Source organism: Pteropus alecto, unplaced genomic scaffold (genome assembly GCF_000325575.1).
Source record: "Pteropus alecto unplaced genomic scaffold, ASM32557v1 scaffold101, whole genome shotgun sequence".
NCBI lineage: Eukaryota > Metazoa > Chordata > Mammalia > Chiroptera > Pteropodidae > Pteropus > Pteropus alecto.
The window spans coordinates 14,132,532-14,154,521 of record NW_006432945.1 but is presented as its reverse complement, the minus strand read 5'-3'; the positions used below and the strand labels follow the sequence as shown (position 1 = coordinate 14,154,521).

The following is a 21,990-nucleotide window of genomic DNA, read 5'->3' as shown; positions in this document are numbered from 1 at the left end:
AGAACTCCTGAGAAAAGTCGGCGAAATAAACGGAGGATCGTTACCCTGCTGGTAAGGGGCTGGTTCGAACGGCGGCGCCCCTCGCGGGTCTGGGTAGTACACGTCCGCCTGCGGTGCTGGGTACAGCTGAGAGCCCCGCTTGGGGACAGGTACAGGAGGCAGGTCTGCTGGCCCCCTCGGAGGAACGGGGTGTGGAGTCACAGATAAGGCGGAAATACTCTTGGGGACAGACTCCAGCCTAGGGGAGTAAGATTCTGCAAGTCAAATTTAAGGTCTCAAAACATTTCTAATGTACTTAACTTGTTAAATGGAAATAAGAATTGCCAACATTTGGGAAACTGACTTCTTCCAATAGTTATTTCTTCTACAAAATTTGCAAACTTTGATTTTATTTCACCTATGCTAATTTTATCTTAAAAATCACTAACACAAGAAATAGAAATAAAAACAACAAATGGCCAAAAATTAAGTTTAAAAAGACATCGATTATTCTTTCCTTCCTCTATGTCTATAAAAAAGAAACTTGAGAATAGAAGCTAGGACCAGTGACGTACAGGTCAGGAGGAGATCCGGGGGCGCTGCTGCTCAGATGATCGATCTTCCCTGGTTTCAGGCTAGAATCGTAGCTGGGGTCTGTCCCCCGCGGAATCAGCTGTGTTACTGTACTCCCTGCTGACACAATGCCATTTGGCAGGGCGGGGGCTTTTCTGCTCGGCAGGTCCACGGCACCTTCATCCGGGAGGACAGACGGAGAAGGCAGGCCTACTTCGTTAAGCTGACCCAAAGAGGCACTCAGGGGTCTTCTGGGAACCAGGCGTTTGTTCATTTTACGAAATCTATATAAAAAGCAAAGGCACACATCGAAAACCAAAATTATAAAAGCAAAAACAAGAACTAAAATGTATTTAAGAAACAGATAGAAAAGTTAAAGATTCCAAGTACATTACCTTCTAGAAATTCTCTTTAAATCTTGGCTTTAGCTATCACCTTGGGAACGTGCATGCAAGTGCAGGTGTATATACATATATTCTATAAAATCTCAAGCAAGACACATTGACTATAAAATTCCTCATAATATTACAAATCATGCTTATTAATATCTGTATCAATAATAACTATAAATTACTTTTGTTAAAATTTCTATTTCTCAAACTTATTGAAGGAGGCGGTAAAAAAATCTTTAGAAGACAGTTTCTGAAATATTTTACTTTGGCTTTCCCTCGAATGCCTTGGAATACAGTGAGCCTATATTATAAATTAAGAATAAAACAAAAAGCCAGTGTGCACTCAGGAAAAAAATTACTGTTTATTCCATTAAAATTTTTAAATAATCAAAAACTGTAATTTGTATCAGATCTGATTTAGAGATGCTGATGTTATGTGTGCCTACGTAAAACTGAAATTATTCCAAAATTGGGTTAATGATAACAATATAGAATAATGCCTAAATTTAAACAGATGTTGTGGTATAAAAGGCATGCAGATTATAAATCTAACTACAGGAAAAAAAAACTGAGCCATCAGACTCTAGTATCCTTGTTCCTCAACAAGGAAAACAAATCTATTTATGAGTATTTAGAGCATTTAAAAAAAAATACTTTCAAATACAAATCCCCAAAAGAGTAATGCTATTTCTCCAAATGTTCACCATATCTAACGAACTTCTGGGGGGGGAAGAAATCTACCTGTCAATTTTCCCGCCATACACTGTGTTCATATGTATGTAAGAATATTATTCACAGAAAGAGGGTCACGTATGACCGCTTAGTAATTTTTTCCCTCTACATAATTTTGGATATTCCTTTACGCCAGTATTTTAAGTTATTCCTAATTTTTCGCTATTAAAACTATGTAGTCACAGATAATTACATACATGTATTTGTACCCTTGTGTGAGCAACGAGAAGTGGAACTGCTAAGTCTCATGTATGCACATTAGAAATTGTATAAATGCTCCAAAACTATTCTCTCTCCTAATGAATAATAAATGTTTTTTTTTCAGTATCTCATAAAATTCTGGCTAGTATCAGTCTTTGTTAACTGATAATTCAAAAATATCAAGTTTTGTCTTCAACTGCATTATTTAACAATTAGTGAAGGTGAACAGTTTCACATGTTTATCAGTGATTAGTGTTGCTCATTTATGTTCATGACCCATACATCTCCTGGCTCTTCTCTTACAGATTTGTAAGGGTTCATTATATATTAGGGATATCAGCTCTCTGTACATCATTTCCCCACTAATCTTTTTTTTTTAATTGTGGTGTTTCACTGTGGTGTTATCTTAGTTTTTTTTTAATTGTGGTGTTATCTTAGTTTTTAATTCTTATGTAATCAAATTTATCAACCTTATTCTCCTTTATGGATGCTGGGTTGTCACTCTTTAAAAATGCTTTCCCACTGTAAGATTATGTAACAACAACAAAAGTGTCTAAGTACTCTATGGTTTCTTTTGTCTCTGATACATTCGTAATTAATTTTGGTATAAAGGTAAAAATCCAGCTCTAATTATTTTTTCAAACGGAAAGTAGTTATTTCGTCACCATTGTCATTACTAATGTGAAATGCCACCTTTAGCATACATGCTAAGTTCCTACATGTATCTGGACCTCTTTCTAGATTTTCTACTGCATTTCACTGATTTATTTATTCCTATGCCAATACTACAGTCTTTATATTCATTTTAGCTCAAAATACGGATTAATAGTTATTAGCCTAATCCCTGCTGAAGATTTTTTTCAGAATTTTCCTGCTATCTGCATATATTCTTCCAACTGAATGATTTTGTTAGGTCCTAACTAACAATCTTCATGTGAAGATTCTATTGGGAGTTCACTGAATTTACTATTTAAGAGACAATAAAAGCTTTTTTCCCAGTCTTATTCAATACAGTATTCTTCATTATTCAATTCTACTCTTAGGCAGTTCCTAGGCCATTTACTAATTCAATTCACAAAGGTCCTGAATATTTCTTATTAGTTTATTATTTGGTATTTATCTTTTTGTTAATGCAAAAGCAATCTTTAATTTCACTTTTTAACTGGTTATGTTTCCCTTTTTAATTTCTATGAGTAATTTAATTTTTAAACTAACTTTTTGATTTGCCACCTTATTAAATCTTTATTTCTTTAGCTTCCAGTGCTTCTCTTGAGTTGTTCCATGTAATAATTTTTTGGCTATTTTACTCTCTTGTTTATACATATTCACCACTACTTCCAGAAAATTAAATAACAGTCTTACTAGCAGAAAAATTTGCCTTACTCTTGACTTTAATGAGACTAAATCTAACATTTTACTAATTAAAAGCATCATGCTGGCTTTTAATTATCATGTTGATAAAGTGTCTATAATATTTTTGTTTTATTATGGGATTCTGATCTATCATGGACACTGGATTTTATTCAAATGCCTTTTGGCATCTTTGGATATGATCGCTAGGTATTACTTCTCTAACCTATAGTAACTAATATTGTGCTACTTTTGCTCTTAGTCATGGTATCTATTTTAATGTATTACTGATATCTAAGTTTAATATTTGAGATTTATAAATAATAGGTGAAATAAATTCATAGTTTAATTGTGCTGACTTTGTCAAACTTAGTATTAACTGGCTTTACAAAAAAAATTAGTAAGTATTCCTTTCTATTATGTGCTGGAAAATTTAACATCATCAGAATTATCTGTTCCTTGAAATTTAAAAAATTCTGTGAAATTGAACCTGGCAATAAGACAATTTCTTGAAAAGAGCAAAGGACAAAACTTTCCATTGGAAATGCATTATTCAATTAGTTAAAACTAACGAAAGTTATTAGAATTTTAACTTTTTTGGTTGTGACAATGACTCACTTCTAGATTTAGTTAACCATAAACAGTGGCCTATTTTTAGGCACAATGCAATGAAAGCTGAAGAAACTGCTTCGGTCTTGTTTTTAAAAATTCTATATTTTTAAAAATTCTATATTACTTTCGAAAGAGAATGCAACTACTTTTTCTATTTTCTCGATGGCGGCAAATTCTACGTAATAATTCTACCTTATTCTACAACAAGTCATTAGAAGGCTGAATCTAATGACTTTTTACACTCACTTTTCCAGTTCCTCCTGTGAGTGTGCGAACGTACAGCTGGCCCCGCGAGGGCATCCTCCTCTCTGCTTCATATCACGACACATATATGTTTTGTATTTGCTGTGCTGTGGAGGCTAAGACCAAAATCAAAACGTTACGCATAAAAAAAAAGAGATGTAAACTTTGCCCTGCTATTTTAGGATCCTGATAATCTAGATGAACACTTGAAGCTGATTCACACTTATCTAGACTGCCCACAGCAAGAATGCTGGAAGGTCATTCTGTCTCAGAGTTCAAAACTAAATTATAAGAATGTAGGCTTGATTTTTCTGATATGTTCTCAAACATGCACCATCACACAAATTCTTAATTAAATCTGACGGCTCTGGTTTTCGTTCCAGGTTTTATAATGGAAAAACCACTGGAATTCGACTTTCAAATGTTTAAACTGTCTTCTAATATTTGTTTTCAACAATGTTTATTATAGCTATACTTGTAATTATGTTTCCTTATAACATTATGACAGACCTACAATAAGCCCTAGAACTGAAGAATATTCTGTAACCAATTCCTGACAAGTAAGCTATATGAAAGACTTAATACATCCCCAAAGGTACAAATGGAACTTGTTATTTACAACTCGAGGACAAGGCAGGATGATGGATTGGAGAGTTAATGCGATATCAAACACAACCAACACAATACTAAGCTAAATGAAATGTATTTTATCACTTACTGGCAAATTTAAAGGTTAATCTTATTTTTGTTACATTCTTCATGATATCTAATGGAATAGGCAGTTAAAAATAGATTTTAATTTATTTCTGAATCATAAAATAAAGCTCTAATCTATCCTTAGACTGATAAGGAAAATAATATAGATATTATTGTACTTAGGATAGTTAATATTTACCTGAACCAGATAAATAACAAAGTTTTAATTTCTCAAGCTTACTACAAACAAATAAAAGATCTAGTGAACCTAACAAAAACCCCGAGAGCAAAATAAAATTACTGAGAATAAAATTAAAAACTCTAGCCACATGAGCTATTTTACCACCATATATTCCATTTAAAAATATTTGAGAAAAATTTAGCCCACTGGCATAACGGACATTATGAATGAAAAATGTTAAAATACTATTACAGAAAAAGCATTTACAAATGTGCAAACAGTACTGGAAAGATGTCACATTAGCACTAAAAAGTGATACCTACCTATTGTGAAACAGAAATGTAACAGAAACCAAATGATCTAAATGCAATAAGCCTTCACACAGAATCAAGTGCTACTACACCCAACGTGAAAAGTGACTCCATACAACATCAGACCACCAAGAATTCTGTATTTTTAATGCTGGCAGATAAAATTATTAGGCTAATCCAGGAAACCAGATGCAAAGCAGGTTAAACTAATTTACAGTTTTTACAGTCTCAAAATACTCTTGTATTCTTGTTGGCTTTGCTTGTGTCTGGAACATCACGTCTACATTTCAAACTTCTTACCTGCTGTTGATCTGCTCCTTTCTTGCTGTGGTTCTGGATATAATCTACCAGGCCATGGACCACCGTACGCACAGCAACCAGTCCATTTTCTAGCTGTTCCCAAGTAGGAGGAGGAGCATCTACACAGCAAATAAATAAACTTTTAAAATTATGTTATTCCATGTTTTGCTCAACGTAAGTTAACAAAGGAGCTGTCAAGTTACGCTTCGTACAGTTTTGCAGGTAATAGCTTATTCAACCACACATCGTTTTAAAGAAATAGATATAAACTTTTAAAGTTGAGGTTGCAAATTAAAATAACTACAGGGACAGGGAAGGGAACATAAAGGCATTAAGCTGGCTACCACCATTAGACCCTTAGTGTTGGGAAGTGGCAGGGACTGCGATGAACTGGGGAGTGTCTCATATCCACGGTTATGGCTACTACTCAACTTTAGCCGACTATTGTTAGGTGAAGACGCAAGGCTGGCACTGTTTCCCAGGGAAAACTGAAATTTGCGATTTTATGTAAAATATCCAGTTTTTAAGTGTTGGTACCGAAAAAAATTTGAGTATTGTGCAGGCCAACAGTATATAAACCAAACGAAACTTAACTGCGGACTGCCTACAGTCAACCAATCTGTAATGTCTATTTTGAAATTTTGTATAAATTGAGTATTTTAAATAAAATGTTTAAAAAGTATAATAAAAGAGCTTTTATATAAATCAGCTCTGCTATACATCCTCCTCTTTTTCCCCAGTGCCAGCACTGTGATTTTACAAAGGAAAAATTAACCATAAGGCTTAATATGAAACGTTCTCTAGAACACAGATATAGAGATGACTTCCGTTGGAGATGCTCTGAAAAACTTAGATGATGGAATTTGAACTTGGCTTTGAAGGACACAGGAAATTTTAACAGGAAAAAATGGATGAAGATGTAGAGGTAAAGAGAACAGTCATACAAAAAAGTGTTTTTAGAACACGTTGTAGGTAATTCCCCGGTACTGTTCTAGCTGCTGGGGAAGCAGTAGCGACCAAAACAAAAACCTGTTATATTCAAGGGAAGGAGCCACACAATAAATAAATCAATCACAAGATACAGAGTACTTCGAGAGTAAGAGTTCGATAAATGGAGCAAAGGTGGGGAGTGTAAAATTCTGGACAGGGAGGCCTGGGGAGGCTCCTTGGGATTACAGCAAGCCGAAGACCTGAATGAAGAGTCTGAGCGTGCCTTGTGGATATATGAGAAGAACATTCTAGAAGAGGGAAGAATAAGTACAAAGCACTGATGTGGAAGCTTGCCTGGCGTGTTCCATGAGGTGACACTGGAGAGGAAGAAGTCGGGTGGGAAAGAATACGAGATGAAGCTGGAGGGAGGTAAAGACCAAAGCACATGAGACCTGAAGACTCGCTTAAGAACTGAGAGGGAAATTCCTGTGTTAAGAGAATTTTAGTTCAGGAGTAAGAATAAACACAGGGACAGCAATGGGATGAAGCTAAATGTCTTTGATGTAAGGTAGGTCATGGTAAAGATTTTGGCTTCTACTGAGTGATGAAAGCACTGAAGAATTTTTGAGCACAGAGGTAAGAGGATCACTCTGGTTCCTAGGCTAAAACCAGACAATAGAGGGCTGTTCTATAATCCATGAAGAGATAAGGGTGGTAGCAGTGAAAGTGGTAAGTAGATGGATTCCTGGATGGATGTGAAGAGCAGGGACCACGGGAAATGCTGATGGAGCAGATGCACCTTAAGAGAGAGAAGGGCTGAGGATGGTATCTCCAAGGTGTTTCGCCTGAGGAAATGGGAGGACAGAGTAGTCACTAATGGAATGGGAGGTGAGGCAGAGGCTGGGAACTCACTCTTATGAAGTTCTTATCGGATATTCAAGTAGAGATGTTGGATATTGAGCAGGTAAGTAGATGTACAAAAGAATTCAGGAAGAAGGTCTGGGCTGGATATACTGTTTCAGAGATTCTAAAATGCCATTATTGTAACATATGCACACCATTATTTTATATGCCGCTCAAACATTAAAAAGATGGCTAATGAAATTATCACAGGTCATTGACTGTACAAATGCATCCTAATTTCAGAAATGCTAACATCTGAAAAAACTGTGGGCTTCAGAACTGATGAAATATAATAAATTCATGAGTTATATAAATAATATTTGAAGCCATGAGACTAGATGAGATTACCTAGAAAATGGGTATAAATAGAAAAGAGAAGAGATACAAGGCTTAAACTTGAGAGCGCTCCAAAAGCTAGAGGCTGTGGGGGAAAAAAACGGTTAGAAGCTACGGAGAGGAGGAGAAATCAGCAGAGGCGGCTGAGGAGGAGGGTCCAATAAAAAGAGAAGGAAACTCAGAGAGAGGGGTGGCCTGGATGCCAAATGAAAAAGTATTCGCTGACAGTGTTAAACACCGCTAACAGGTCAAATACGATGTCTGGAATGAGCTATGAGGAAGTCACTTGTCACCTTGACAAAGCAGTTCTGACTGGCAGAGAAAAATGACTGGTCAGAGTGAGTTCGAGAGAGTGCTACAAAGAGCAGCACGGAGTAGTAGGTGGATGGCAAATGGTGCCAGAGTGTGTGCCGGCGAGAGGGATGGTACCTGCTCGCACGCTGACAGGTACACTCCAGCGGAGAAGGAAAACTGACCATGTCAGAAACCGACTACTGGAGGGACGTACTCGACGAGACGGTACTGGCGCACGAGGCGAGGAGGTGGCCTTAGCTACGAGTAGTTACCCAGCGACACAGGGAGAAAGGAACCCACTGGCGCAGACACAGGCAGACGGGCTGGGCTGACGGGGTGCTGAGTGTCTGAAAGTGCCCTTCTGATCGCTCAGAAAGATCAAAGCGCCGAAGCGAAAACAACGACCCGCGGGCTCCAGGAGCAGATCCGACCCGTCCGGATGAAGCGATCCTGGCAGTAAGCCTACAAAGGCGGGCTGCCGGGAGACTGGACTCCGAAGGTCCGAGTCACGTGTTCCAGGCCGTACTCCGTGAGCACTGGGGCAGCGCTGTGAGTTTGTGAGTGAAGCAGGAGGCCAGAGGCGTGGCTCGCCCCGCAGCAGGCAGCAGAATGGACTGGGAGAATTAAGAGTAGAGGAAAACGGAAGGCATCTGGTCTCAGGAAAAGGAATGAGGTCCTCGCTGGGGTGGTAATGACAGGCACGGGAGAGAGACACTGTGCAAGAACAGATGGATCCTGCGGTCTGCAACGGTATGGAGAGCAAGTGAAAGGACAAGGCATGAGGTACACGCAGAGGACTGAGATTTTCAGCTTGCACAGCTCGAGAACGAGGTCGTTCGCAGAGAGGGAACACAGGAGGAAAAGTGGGTATCAAGCAAAGATACAACACAGAGGAGGTGAGGTGACGTGAGCCTCAGAAAGCACTTGGGAAAGTGGGTCTGGAGGGATGAAGACATAATAGTGCTAGAGATATCTGGGAGCCTGCTGTCCATGGAGAGAGAACACCTGATGCTGGGAATAAATGACCATCATCGACACAGTGCAGAGAAAACACAGCTCCAAGAACACAACCGGCCTACTCCTCAGTGGGCAGGAGAGGGAAGGGGTCACGACAGGCGGCAGCATTCGCGGGCCAGACGAGCGGCGCAGACTACAGAACTGAGGCATGAGAAGGGCTTCACGTCAAGGAAGCAGGCCAGGGCGCTGCCAAATGCTGAAGACAGGTCAAGTAATCCAAGGACTGAGAGGGAGCCTTCGGAGCTAGAAGCCGGGAGATTCCTAGTGATGCTAAGAGAGTTTCAGTTTAGTGGTCAGAATAATCACAGGGGCGGCACGAGGATGAAGCTAAACGATCTTAAACGGGAGTCTGAGGTGAAAATGAAGGTTGGGTGATTTTCAGGTCAAGGAGGAGGAAGAGAAAAAGTGCTGAGAGTAAGAAAGAGACTTGATGAAACAAGATACCACAGAGAAGAATAAAAATGGGACCGAGAACACGCATCTAAATGTACGACTTAGAAAAAATGAGACAACTTGAGTTTTGTCAAAAGAGATGAGAACGGTAAAATACAGCACGATCTCACAGCGAGAGGGAAACATACAGGGTGCGGGAGAATCTCTCTCCTCTGCTGGTGAAGTGAGCAGCGCAGTGAAAAGTACTGAGTAAATATTAGTGGAAGTAATAAAGATCTAGACGGACAAGATTGGGACCAGAAACTTAAATACTGTAGGAAAAATCTGGAATATCCACACTCTGGGAAATTCTAGAAGGTAACAAAAAAAAAAACAATTCAAAAAACCATTGAGAGGCAAGACACACATATAGAAGAGTTCATTAATCTCCCTTGGGTTTACCTGGACTAGGGTCAATGTTTGCTAATAGCTCCAAATGGGGTCTTAGTCGGTTCAAGTTGGCTGGATCTCCAGTCCGCTGGAGAGCAATTGTTAGTTCCTGAACACTTTGTGCAAAAGAGGCTGGGGTCTGCAACTTAAAAAAAATAAATATTAACTTTCCCAAAGGCCAGATAATCCTTTTAAAATAAAGAGTATTTATAATATCACGATTCGATCATTTTTGCAATTTATTAAATTTAATTGTATCCTCCCACGCATCCCACGCGTTGGCCAGATTGGACCACCCGCTATCTGAGCAAACCACACACTTCTGTCCATCTACGGCCTGCCACGTTGTATACTCTTCCCCCTGCTGTCACACTCCTCAACCGTGAGACCGCTCAATTTCTCAATTTGGAAGTACTCTTCCCATTTTATGTTCCTACAGTTTAGCTCTTGGGGTCCTTCCAAATAACTGAAATTTGGAAATACAGCCTAGAGATAATGCTATACATTAGTAAGAACAATGAACTTGAACTCAGTCAAACTGAGTTTGAGTTCAACTTCTGTTACAGACCAAAGATCATGACACTGGCTGGCTATAATCTCCACAGACTCAGTCTGAAGTACATCTGTTATACGGACTAAATAATTACCAAAGTCCATTCCAACTCCAAAAAAATCCTATACTCGTTTTGGATTCTTAGAAGCTATCAGGCTGTGTATTTTCCTAAGGCTTAATGACACACATTCTTCATTAACTCTCTTAAGTTGGCCAAACATGATCTTTAATAGGAAAAAAAATTGATTATGTGAAAGTAACTAAAGGTTCTTGCTTGGAAAAATTTAGCAGTTTATTAATATAGATGAGAATTTTTTTCTCCCAAAAGGTCACTCTATAAAAGGTAATTAAAAAAAAAAGCATACATTTTTTAAAACATGGATAATAACATAACTATCATTAGAATGCTGACATGCCTATATTTAATTTTTTCATCTCTGCATGTTTATGTACTTATAATCAGCCATTTATAAACTTATGGTTTTGGCTACCATCAATAGTACAAAAAAAGCATTTTTTATATTGCTAACCAGAAAATTAACTGTCTAATATAATGACAATACCTACGTATCTACCATCAAGACTTCAAAATACTTCACTAACATTTTTCTTACAGAAATTAAATATTATTTATCAGTCGAAGAGAGTATCTGTCTGGACATAACTAATTTTAATGCCATATAACAGTGTTCTGAGCAGATAGATCTTAACCATCTCCTTATTCTTTCCTCCATAAATAATACAGCAATTAATACCTCTCAGCTCATGACAGTTTTGAGAGTTTAGATTATTTCCTTAAAATAAATTCCTGGGAATAGTAAGTTTGGTCAAAAGACATGACTATTTTGCATTTTTATTTACTAATTGCTTCCCAAAAGATTTGCAATGCATTTTACAAACCATCAGCAATGTGTGAGTATGTTTCTTTTACTAATTGAACAGGCAACATCAGGTTTGTCACTGTTTTAAATTGTATATTTAATTATTGTTGGGACGGAATTCTATCTAGTTGACTAGATACATTTCCTCTTGTTGAACTGTTAATTCATCTTTCTTTGTCCATTAATTTACTAGGATTATTGCTTTTCTTAACACTTTTAATAAATTCTCTATTTGCACTGTCCAATACAGTAGTCGTTAGCAGAATGTGGCTATTTAAATTTAAATTAATTACATAAAATAAAAAGTTTAGTTCATCATTTGCATAAGTCATATTTTGGTTGCTAAAAGCCACATGTGGCTAGTGATCACCATACCAGACAGTGCATACACAGGACACTTACACTATCACAGAAAGTTCTCCTGCTCTAAATAATAACAACTTGGAACATACACTGTAAAGGTTGTTTACCAGTTTGTTGTATGTAGGCCTCTGGATATTAAATTCAAATTCTTGCTCAGAACATGAGAAAATTATTACAGGATATACACCTAGTTACAGAGTCCAGTTCAGACAGCAAGGCCATCTTCCTTGTCGACTCTTTATAAAAGAAGCCGAGTTTCTCTTTGGAGGTAGAAAGCTATTCCTTTAAGAGAGTGTTACTAAGGTTTTAACATGTTATAATCAGCTGCATAATTTCAGACCTAAGAGTTGCAGGTAAAGTTTGGTTAAAGGTTTCTAGGGAAGACTTAAGACAGAATAAATAATATACATTATACTAGGGATCCCCAACCCCCCAGACCACAGACCAGTCCGTGGCCTATTAGGAACCTGGCTGCGCAGCAAGAGGTGAGCGGTGAGCAAGTGAGCCAAGCTTCACCTGTATTTGCAGCTACTCCCTAGAGCTAGCATCACTCCCCCAGCTCCACTTCAGATCATCAGGCATTAGATTCTCATAGGACCACTGGTGCCTGGTACCAAAGGGTTGAGGACCGCTGCATTACACTGAAAATTATGCACCAAGTAGTTATAAAACAAATGTCCTAATTCTCCTTTAACATCAATCATCTACTCATTCAAAGAATTCTATCCTTGAGAATAGCCAAAAAAAAAAAAAGAGAGAGAGAGAGAGAGAGAGAGAGGGGAGAGGGGGGAAAGGGGGGAGAAACAGAATAGCCTGGGAAGAGGCTCAGTGGTTAAGAGCATAGATCCTAGAGTCAGAAGGCCCAAGTTCAAATCCAGCTGTGTCACTGGAAAATGTATTTAACTTCTGTTTCTGTATAAAAGGGATAATACAGGACTGCTGAGAAGATTAAATGAATTCTTTAAACCACCAGGCACATAGTGAGCTCTCAGTAAGTGTTAAATGTTATATTTAGAGAACTTTTATATCTTGATCTTATTTCTCTCAATTAATGGTAGGGTAAACTCTACTGCGTATAATCATCTCTGTGTTTATAAGTATGTAAGGTAAAACAGTAAATGTTAAATACTAATATTGAACATAACATATTTACATGGCACTTTAAGACGTTTTTATAGCACTTTCGTCTGTTTCATATCGAATTACAACAGTTACAGCATGCTCCAGTTTTAAGAGAATTAAATATAGCTCTTAGAGTCAAAATAAGTTATAGAGCTTGACCGAAAATTCACGTGTACTCTAGTGATCTTTTCATCATAACAAGCAACAGACGCGGCAGAAATAAGTTTACTGAAAATCTGATCAAACTTAGGATGGCTGGTGACTTCTCATGTGAAATCATTCTGGCTGAGAATGATACGAAGCCCAATGCGTGCAGCTTCCGGACCACTACATGGCGCTGCAGGAAGACAACGCGGCGTTCAGCAAATGGGTTTAACGAACACAATGAGCAAAACTCAGAGAACAATAAAAGAAGGGAGAGGGACAATGATATAAAGTGGAGATGGGAGCCTCTCAAAAGAATGAGCGCGCGCGTGCTGGACAAAGCATTCTAACACTAACCAAACCTCATATCAAAAACGTCAATTATTCCTCAACTAAAAAAAACTTTAATTAACAAACCAGGGTGATGGTGTACTATATCACATGACAATCGGCTACAGAGAATGTAATTTACAAGAGCCTGACATACAGTACGTGCTTTAATACACATTTGTTAAATAAATGAATTACCGAATCTCCAAGATTAGTCCAAGAAGTAAGGAACAAAGAAGGGTCTACCTTGTCGATAATGGACTGCATGTGAGATTTGTGAGACTGGTCTCCATACAGCAAAGAGGACCACTGGTCCGGTGCAATGCGTAAGCCTGCTTCCATAGCGATCTGCACTATCTGGGAGTCATGTTCTCGCCGCAGAGCTTCGTAGGTTCTAAATTCTTCTTTCAGCTGCATCAAAGAAGAGTCTTCATCACGTTTGGTGACCTAATAAGATACACACAGTCTCATGATGAGGCCGGTAAGGAACAAAATGGGTTTATACTTTATAAGAGCACACCGAGATAACAGATCATTTTTAATGTAACAAATTTAGTGACAATAACAAGATTAAAATGGAGCATGCCATTTTGCCAATAAAACATTTCCTCCTTTATGATGACAAAATCTTCTGGATGGACCCACAGAAAGACAGAATGAATATATGCTGGAAGAAAATCCAAAGACTGAACAGACCTTAACACATAATGCAGTTTAAATTTATGTGAGTGTATATGCATTTGTGAAAAGAAGAAAATATGCATACAATTATTCTGAAAAAACAATGTATGTTTCTTCTCCGTAACTGCAGATAATTAATTACTCTTTGGCTTGCCTGGCACTGAGCTGCTGTTACTCATAATAAAAGAGCTTCAGATACTGGCGTGATTCTAAAGATGATTAATGCGTACTTGGCTTAATTCTCAATGGAGTTTTGTAGGTCAAGCCACCATCAGAAAGTGTAAATTCTGAGATGCTGAACTAGAACGATCATGATGATAATAATACTTTCTAGTAATTAAAACAATGAACACTTATTGAGCACTTAGTATGTGCCACTCAGTGTAAATTACCTTACTAACCATTATACTGACGTTATTAACTCATTTAATTTTCTAAACCTGTTGAGGTAGGTACTACTGTTATCATACCCGATGACTCCCATTTGTAGTCAGGCTGGGTTTAGGCCAAAGGCTTAACAAACCAAAGTAAAATAATTAATTCTAGTCTAGGATCACCTAGATCCTAACATATTTTAGAACATATTTTACATTATTGTTTTTTAATTAATTTTTGTTATGGTGACATTGGGTAACAAAATCCAGTAAGTTTTAAAGTTTTAGGTATACAACTTAACAGTACGGTGCATACATATATATATATGTGTGTGTGTGTATATATATATATATATATATATATATATATATATATACACACACACACACACACACATATATATATAGCTAGCATTATGCATTTTACATTGTTAACCTATTACTCCCATAAAGACTCAAATTTCTGTAGAAAATTCCTATTCTTTTCTCCCACTGAAGAATCTACAGAATATTTTAGTCAAGACTTCTACGTCATACAAATACTATATTTAAAAATGTACTCCATTCTTATTACAAACAGCTCTAACTTAAATTTTGTTAGCTAAGCCCACAGAAAGACCAAATATATACAAAAACAAGAACTATAGCCACAAAAACTAAATCTATTTTGCTACTATTCTAAAGCAAGTTAAAAGACCAAATGCATTTGTATATGTATTCAAACTCCCTCTCGATATAATTTAAATCTCACTAAAATGCAGAAAATGCTTTCTATAGGATATACTGGGGTTTCCTGGACTTGGCTCTCAAACCTCTAAAAACAGTCACGGATTCCAAGAGATGCAATGTATAAAATCCTGGCATTGTATTGTATTGTACTAAGGATGACCAGAATTATCCCACAGCTTGAAAAGCTCTTCAAACGGAAATGAGAGAGATGCTGGGAAGACACAGTGAGAACACAGCTTCACGGGCACAGACATCTGCAAGGAAGGATAGGGAAATGCAGTCTGACTTGAGTTCTGTGAGAGGATGAAATGGAGCTTGGCAGATAACTCAGCAGAAACTCTGCCACAGTGAAAGGCGTGGACCTACTGCAATAAGATAAATCTTTTCATGATACGTAGTACAAACTCCTAAAAAAAAAAGTATGTGGACAACGAAATAAAGGGAAATAATCACGACCCAAGTGGAAAATCATTGGATTTTTACAAATTTCCAATCTCTGAAAAAACTGCTATTGATGCTTTTAACTAGGATTGAGAGGTTCGCCTAGTGGTATTCTGGGGGTTCCGCACCTCTTATTACTCTTCACGGGGAAGGATAATTTCCTTTTCTATCCTTTTATGTTTGAAGTTTCCTATATTGTGTCTGTCTGACACTATGAGTGGATAACAAGTAACACTGGAGGCAGACAGACATTCTGAAGTGTATTCCAGATTATACCACACAATCGCGCTATTACAACCATTCTAACGAACGTGAGTTATTCAGGAACAATCTGGATCCGCTGGAGTTATGTTAGCTAGAGGCTGTGATAGCTCCAGAGGTAACAAGAGGGGTGGGTACACATCTGAAATCCACACCCCACTTTCAGTATACAATGACTCTATAGAAAGAAACAGACTAATGTTGGCATTTAAATAGAGCTTAAAAAAAATCTTCTTTACGTTAATTCTGTATTCTCTCTTGTTGATTCTGTGAACCATTTTATCTTTTTCAAAAAATGAGAGAAGAGAATTCGGTATGAGGGGTAATGTGGGACTTTTTTTTTGTAGTGACCTCAGGGATGGAGATCCTTAGAGATTGTGTGAATTAACAACATTTTAGAAACAGGCTCCCGTGGTCCATGAAGTACTGGTTAGGTGTTGTGCCAGAAGCAAGAAGCCCTGACATCAAAAAGCCAGGAAAACAGGACAAACAATAAACAAACGATACACATAGGCGCCAATGTTTGAAGAAGTGTCGAATCAATCTGGGATGCAAAAGAATATGTCCAGCATTACTACATATCCTGAAACCAAAATGGCAAATGAAACTCCAATACTGTGTATGGGGAATTCTATCAATAGAACTTATTCCTGCTTCAATGACTCTCTATTCAGACCAATTCTGCTTACAGTCTTGGTGGAAAATCGACAGTTTATTAGTCTCTTCAAATACAAAAATCTATAAGCCTTGGTTTGATCTACGTTATCCAGGATCTAATATACAAAATTTAATACAAAAAGATTTAACTTTAATAGGACACCATCTATATTCTTTAAAAGAAAAAAAAATTGCTGGAATCTTCTGAAAAGATACAGGCAACTTTATTAAACTCAAAGTTTTGATCCCTAAGCTGAGGGAGAGGACAGTGCCTCCCATACCTTGAAGCAGGAAGCCCTGTAAAGGAGCTGGACGACGTGCCCGATGCTAGTTTTAGAAGCCTGAGGAAACCGTGGCTCCAGCCTCTGCACCACGAAGAGAACCAATACTTTTCTTGACAAAGCAGAACCATCTTCCAAGGCCAGGAGAACCAGCTTTAGAGCTTCCTCCTGCATTGCTGGAAAAAGTTGGGCAAAACCAAAATTTATCATGTATAGAGATAAGATAAAGCCACTTATTAGAAGGGCAATATTCAATCATTTCTGCAGGTTATCACTTAATGAATGGGCAATCCAATAAAAGATATTCACAGTTACACTTTTTAACCGTTTAGGGGCAATTTTGTATTATATTCTGTATATTTTATTTAAGAAAGCAGATAAAAAACTAATACATTTAAGAAAAACTTCTATCAAAATGAATAAACTCTGGAATTAAAAGTTTCAAGTGCTATGAAAAACCAGACATGGAATTACATAAGCCATGATTCTCAAGTGGGGTACTGCTCGATAACAACAGAATTTGCAATGAACTACCTTTGTACGCAACTTACAGTTCCTACACTGCACTTCTAGAATTCCTAGTATAGTAAATATGAAATTCAATTCCATACCTGGTCCCAGGAACTGGCATCCCCTCGCCCTGACCGCTGCCCACAGATTCGAAGAGAGCTGCTGAGGATTCTGGTGCTGGAGAATCAGCTCCGTGACTGTTCGTTCACCTAAAGATCGAGCTGCTCGCATGGCACGGATCCTGCCTTCTTCTTCCACTAGTTGGCAGTGGACCAGAGTCACCAGCTTCCTCTGCATCGGGCGACTCAGAACACTCTGAGTAGTGCTGTTCAGACCCACTCCTTTAAAAGAGAGTAAAAAGTTATTTCTGGGTTTACAATGCTACCTCAGAGTCCAGGAACGCTTCCTCTGACGGGCTGAATGACTTACGAGAGTGTGAATAGTCCTGCATTCTACTAGAATATTGAAACTAAACAATAGATAAAATTGCACAAATGAAGCATTTTTAAAAGTATGCAAGAGCTTTATCTCATGCCAACATAACACTCATGCCATTAAATATATCATTATTTGTTTTAATCATGGAATAAAGAAAAAGGCCAGACGTTACTAATTAGTTTAAGACACAAATCTTGAGGGCATAACAGTTCTGGCATGCTACTTCACAGTGGCTCATCGTACTTTCCCAGGGAAAGCGAGCTGTGCGGGCAAGGCAGGATGGCAGCTTTCAGTTGTATTACATCCTCTACAGCACACCGTGTAAAACTGAAGAGAAGACAGTCCAGAGCTGTCAAGTAACAGAGCCCTTCCGAAGCCATCAGTGTACTGACCCTTCGGTGACTCAGTCCAATAATGTTTCTAACGGCACACAAACTCTAAATCCACTATTTGATTCGATGTGGTTTGCAATGACATTATTTAGCACCAGTGGGTTTGGCTTACAATACATAAATAAATGTCATTAACATTCACATAGAGCCCACGATTTTTATGGTAATAAAAGTGTTTTGGTGACCATTTGTTAGCACTGATAACTGCACCTGATTTACCTCTAGCACTGCTAAGTGGTTTCAGGTACAATGCTAACTCTTCCACACATTTCTTGGCCTCCTCATAATGCTTGGTATCTTCAACCCCACTACACAAAGTAATGGGCTGCTGCTCAGGGACCTAGAGGTCAAAAGAAAAAGTCTATTTCAGTGCTCGCTAGTTAACTAAACAAATGTTTTATTGAGTGCATTTTATGCACTGCCACTTAATGCCTGTAACATCAAAACTCCCACTAAATTTACTGGATTCTTACAAAAGACCTTTTCTATACACACACACACACAAAACTAATCTATTTTCTGTCTCATTTGCCATCTTCTTTGGTGAGGTGTCTGTTCAGATCTTTGCCCATTTAAAATTTTGTTCTTTTTATTATTAAGCTGTAAGAGTTCCATGTTCTAGATATAAGTTTCTTACTAGATACATTAGTTACAATTATTTTCTCCCATTCTGTGGGTTCTTTCACTCTCTTGAAGATGTCTGTGGAAGTATAAAGTAAAATTTTGATTTAGTTCAATTTCTTTTCTCTTGTGCTTTTCGTGTCACAACTAAAAAAAACAGTGCCTACTCCAAGGTCACAAATATCTGTGCCGATATTCTCAGGGTTTTGTAGTTTTAGCTCTCATATTTAGCCTTCGACTCGTTTTAATTTTTGCATATGGTATGAGGTAGCGGTCCAAATTCATTCTCTTGCATTTGAGCATCAAGTTTTCCCAGCACCATTTGTTGGAAAAACTGTCCTTTCCCCTTTGAATGTGGTCTTGGCAACCTTGTCAAAAATCATCTGACCGTGTACGTGGGTTTATTTCTGAACTGTCTATTCTATTCCACTGATCTAAATATCTATGCTTACGTCAGTACCACAGTCTTAATTACTGTAGCTTTGCAGTTTCGAAATTAAAAAGTGTGATTTCTCTAACTTTGTTGATCTTTTTCAAGATTCTTTTGGGTATTTGGGGTCTCTTTTCATTTCATATGAATTTTAGGATGAATTTTTCTCTTTCTATTTTTTACTTCTAAAAAAAAAGATTCTATTTCTAAAAAAAAAAAAAACAAACACCATGGGATTTTGACAGAGCTTTCACTGAATCTGTAGAATGCTCTGAGTAGCACTGTCATCTTAAAAATAGGAAGTCTGCCTATCCATGAGCATGTGATGCCTTTCCATTTATTTCTATTTATAAAAATTTCTTTCGGCAATGTTTTCTAGTTTTCAGTGTACAAGCCTTTCACTTCCTTCACTAAATTTGTTCCCGAGTATTGTATTCTTTTTGATGTTACTGTAAGTGGAACTGTTTCCTTAATTTCCTTCTGGATTGCTCATTGTTAGTGTACAGAAATGCAACTGATTTCTGCATGTTGATTCTGTATCCTGCGACTTTAAATAATTCGCTAGCTCTAATGGTTTTTAAAAGGAAATCTTTAGGGTTAAAATGGTAGCTATTATATATATTAAAATGTCCTATCCTCATATTTCACAATCATTAGTTGCTTCAGTTAAGACAGGACAAGGTCTTATTCGTTTTGTAGAAAAAGAATTAGTTCATCCTTAGACAACTTTAAAAAGTAAGCCTTGGTTGTTATTAAAATATTGTATTTCTAAAATGGTTGCCCTCTGTAAGTCTATTTTTAAAATGTCTCCAAAATATCATACTAGAATTTTTAAAATAACAAAAAAAATTATTATGAAATGAAATATTAAGTACAAGAAGAAAAGAAAAAGAATCAACAGCACTTTCCCATTTGACAAATATTCTGTAGTGTTGTTGGTGACATCATCAAAACAGGTATGGAGATAAGTTTTCCTTCTGAATAATCTATTCTAGAACTGCTCTCTTTTTCTCCAACATACATAACAGCAACCTTCTCTTCTTCATAGCAGGTTATAGGCAGATATTAGTGGGACCAGACCCCAAGTTCCAGTATATTTATTCAGAAAATGATTTATGGTAAACAGGTGGTACTTCAGACTCACACTAGGCGAATTAATCTAGTGAGGGATTATTTAAGTGAATATCTACCTGGCTTTCAAAAACCTGCCTCTGTGGCTGGGAAACCTCTGTGTGGCTCAGAGGAAGCCACTGATCTCTGATTTGAGAAAACCGATATAAAACTTCCAGAGTATGACTTTCAGAATTACCACACTAAATTTTATCGGTACCTAGGGATATGTTTCTACTCTAGGTCGATGGTTCCCAAAGGCTCACCTTCTTCATCTTTCATTTTGGTTAGTGTCTGCTAAGTAAAACTGTCTGAAGCAGCTTCGCCTTTCCTATTAAGTAAATTGCAACGGTTTTGTGAATATTTTCCTCAATATTAAGAAATCCTGGGCACTTCTTAGGTTTCTCAGTGACCTGAATGGCTGAGAAGGTCTGACCATGTGCCATGACTGAGAAATGCTGACGGCCGCAGGGTGAGCACAGCACTCACAGGATTCTACCTATTTACAAGGAAGGCAACGACACCCAATTTTCATTCGACAGGTTTCTCTCAGGAGGAACGCACATGCACACACGTGGAAATTACCTGAGCACCCACGAGCTGCAGCAATGCTGAGTTCACAGGAAGGAGCTCGATGTCTGTATTGATAGTGGTCTGGTCAAATGGGCAAGCCTTGCGGTGGAGTTTATTCAGGCACATCTTGCAGACAGTATGGCCACAGCCCAAACTGATGGGCTTCCGGATAGTTTCGTCGAAAGTCTGAGTGCAAATTGGGCAGGAGAGGAAATCCGTCCACTGCGGAGCTTGCACAGGCATCGCTTCTGGAGTTGCAGTTCACTGACACACACACACACACACACACACACACACACGCACACACACGCGCGCACACGCCCCCACACACACGCACAACAGCTAAAGCGAAGATTCCACTGGAATCAAAATCTTGGGCTTCCGGATAGTTTCGTCGAAAGTCTGAGTGCAAATTGGGCAGGAGAGGAAATCCGTCCACTGCGGAGCTTGCACAGGCATCGCTTCTGGAGTTGCAGTTCACTGACACACACACACACACACACACACACACACACACGCACACACACGCGCGCACACGCCCCCACACACACGCACAACAGCTAAAGCGAAGATTCCACTGGAATCAAAATCTTTGAAAAAAGTTTATCTTTTTTTTTTTTTAATATCTTCTGTAGATACAGTCAGCACATAGTGTGAAATATAACCTGGAAAACAAAGAAAAAGAAAAAAATTAGAATGTCTTCCTTTTTAAAGGCAACTGGCATTCTCATTTTGACCTATGATACAACATTTATATTGCCACAGTCCATCTTTTTCCACTTTTACAGAATTAGAGCCAAAATAAAACATTTAGTGGCATCCCCTCAACTTAAAGATGGGGAGTAGGCCCCAGAAAGTGAAATAACTTGCCTAAGGTTACACCTGAAGTTAGTAATAAAGTTAGATTCAGCACCTAAGTCTCTCATTTATCTATGATTGCTTTGTATTTTAAAATTAGCCTTTTTAGGGGTAACTAATAATATTACTTTTTCATCTGTACACGTTACATAAATCTGTTCAGCTATGAAAATTTATCAAGCCATACAATTATGATATGGAAACTTCTGTGGATGTTACACCTCTATTAGAGGGTGTTTTTAATTGGCCTAAATTAAAAACTACCTTAAAACACATTATCATTAAATTTGCTGTAGGCAGAGATAAAAAGAGCCTGGGTTTTTTATGGGTTATTTTTAAGGGTTTTAGATATTCCTAAGAGTTTTATTT

At 37.8% G+C, this 21,990-nt stretch overlaps 1 protein-coding gene across 4 annotated transcripts in view; it reads right to left on the bottom strand.

Annotated features, from left to right (window-relative positions):
* Positions 1 to 21,134, bottom strand: part of RC3H1 (ring finger and CCCH-type domains 1) — a 35,966-nt gene extending 14,832 nt beyond the window's left edge. For 3 of the 4 annotated variants that reach the window (XM_006907793.3, XM_006907794.3, XM_025043887.1), the window contains exons 1-10: positions 20,776 to 21,134; positions 18,249 to 18,369; positions 17,301 to 17,540; positions 16,690 to 16,865; positions 13,512 to 13,712; positions 9,885 to 10,017; positions 5,571 to 5,689; positions 4,086 to 4,198; positions 555 to 836; positions 45 to 238 (exon numbers count right to left, since the gene is read on the bottom strand). In XM_006907793.3, coding sequence (XP_006907855.1) covers positions 45 to 238; positions 555 to 836; positions 4,086 to 4,198; positions 5,571 to 5,689; positions 9,885 to 10,017; positions 13,512 to 13,712; positions 16,690 to 16,865; positions 17,301 to 17,540; positions 18,249 to 18,369; positions 20,776 to 21,006 — 1,810 coding nt within the window. In that variant the 5' untranslated portion in view covers positions 21,007 to 21,134. The remainder of the gene's footprint in view (positions 1 to 44; positions 239 to 554; positions 837 to 4,085; positions 4,199 to 5,570; positions 5,690 to 9,884; positions 10,018 to 13,511; positions 13,713 to 16,689; positions 16,866 to 17,300; positions 17,541 to 18,248; positions 18,370 to 20,775) is intronic. The other variant, XM_025043886.1, reaches the window with a different exon arrangement.
* Between the last annotated feature and the right edge of the window lie 856 nt (positions 21,135 to 21,990).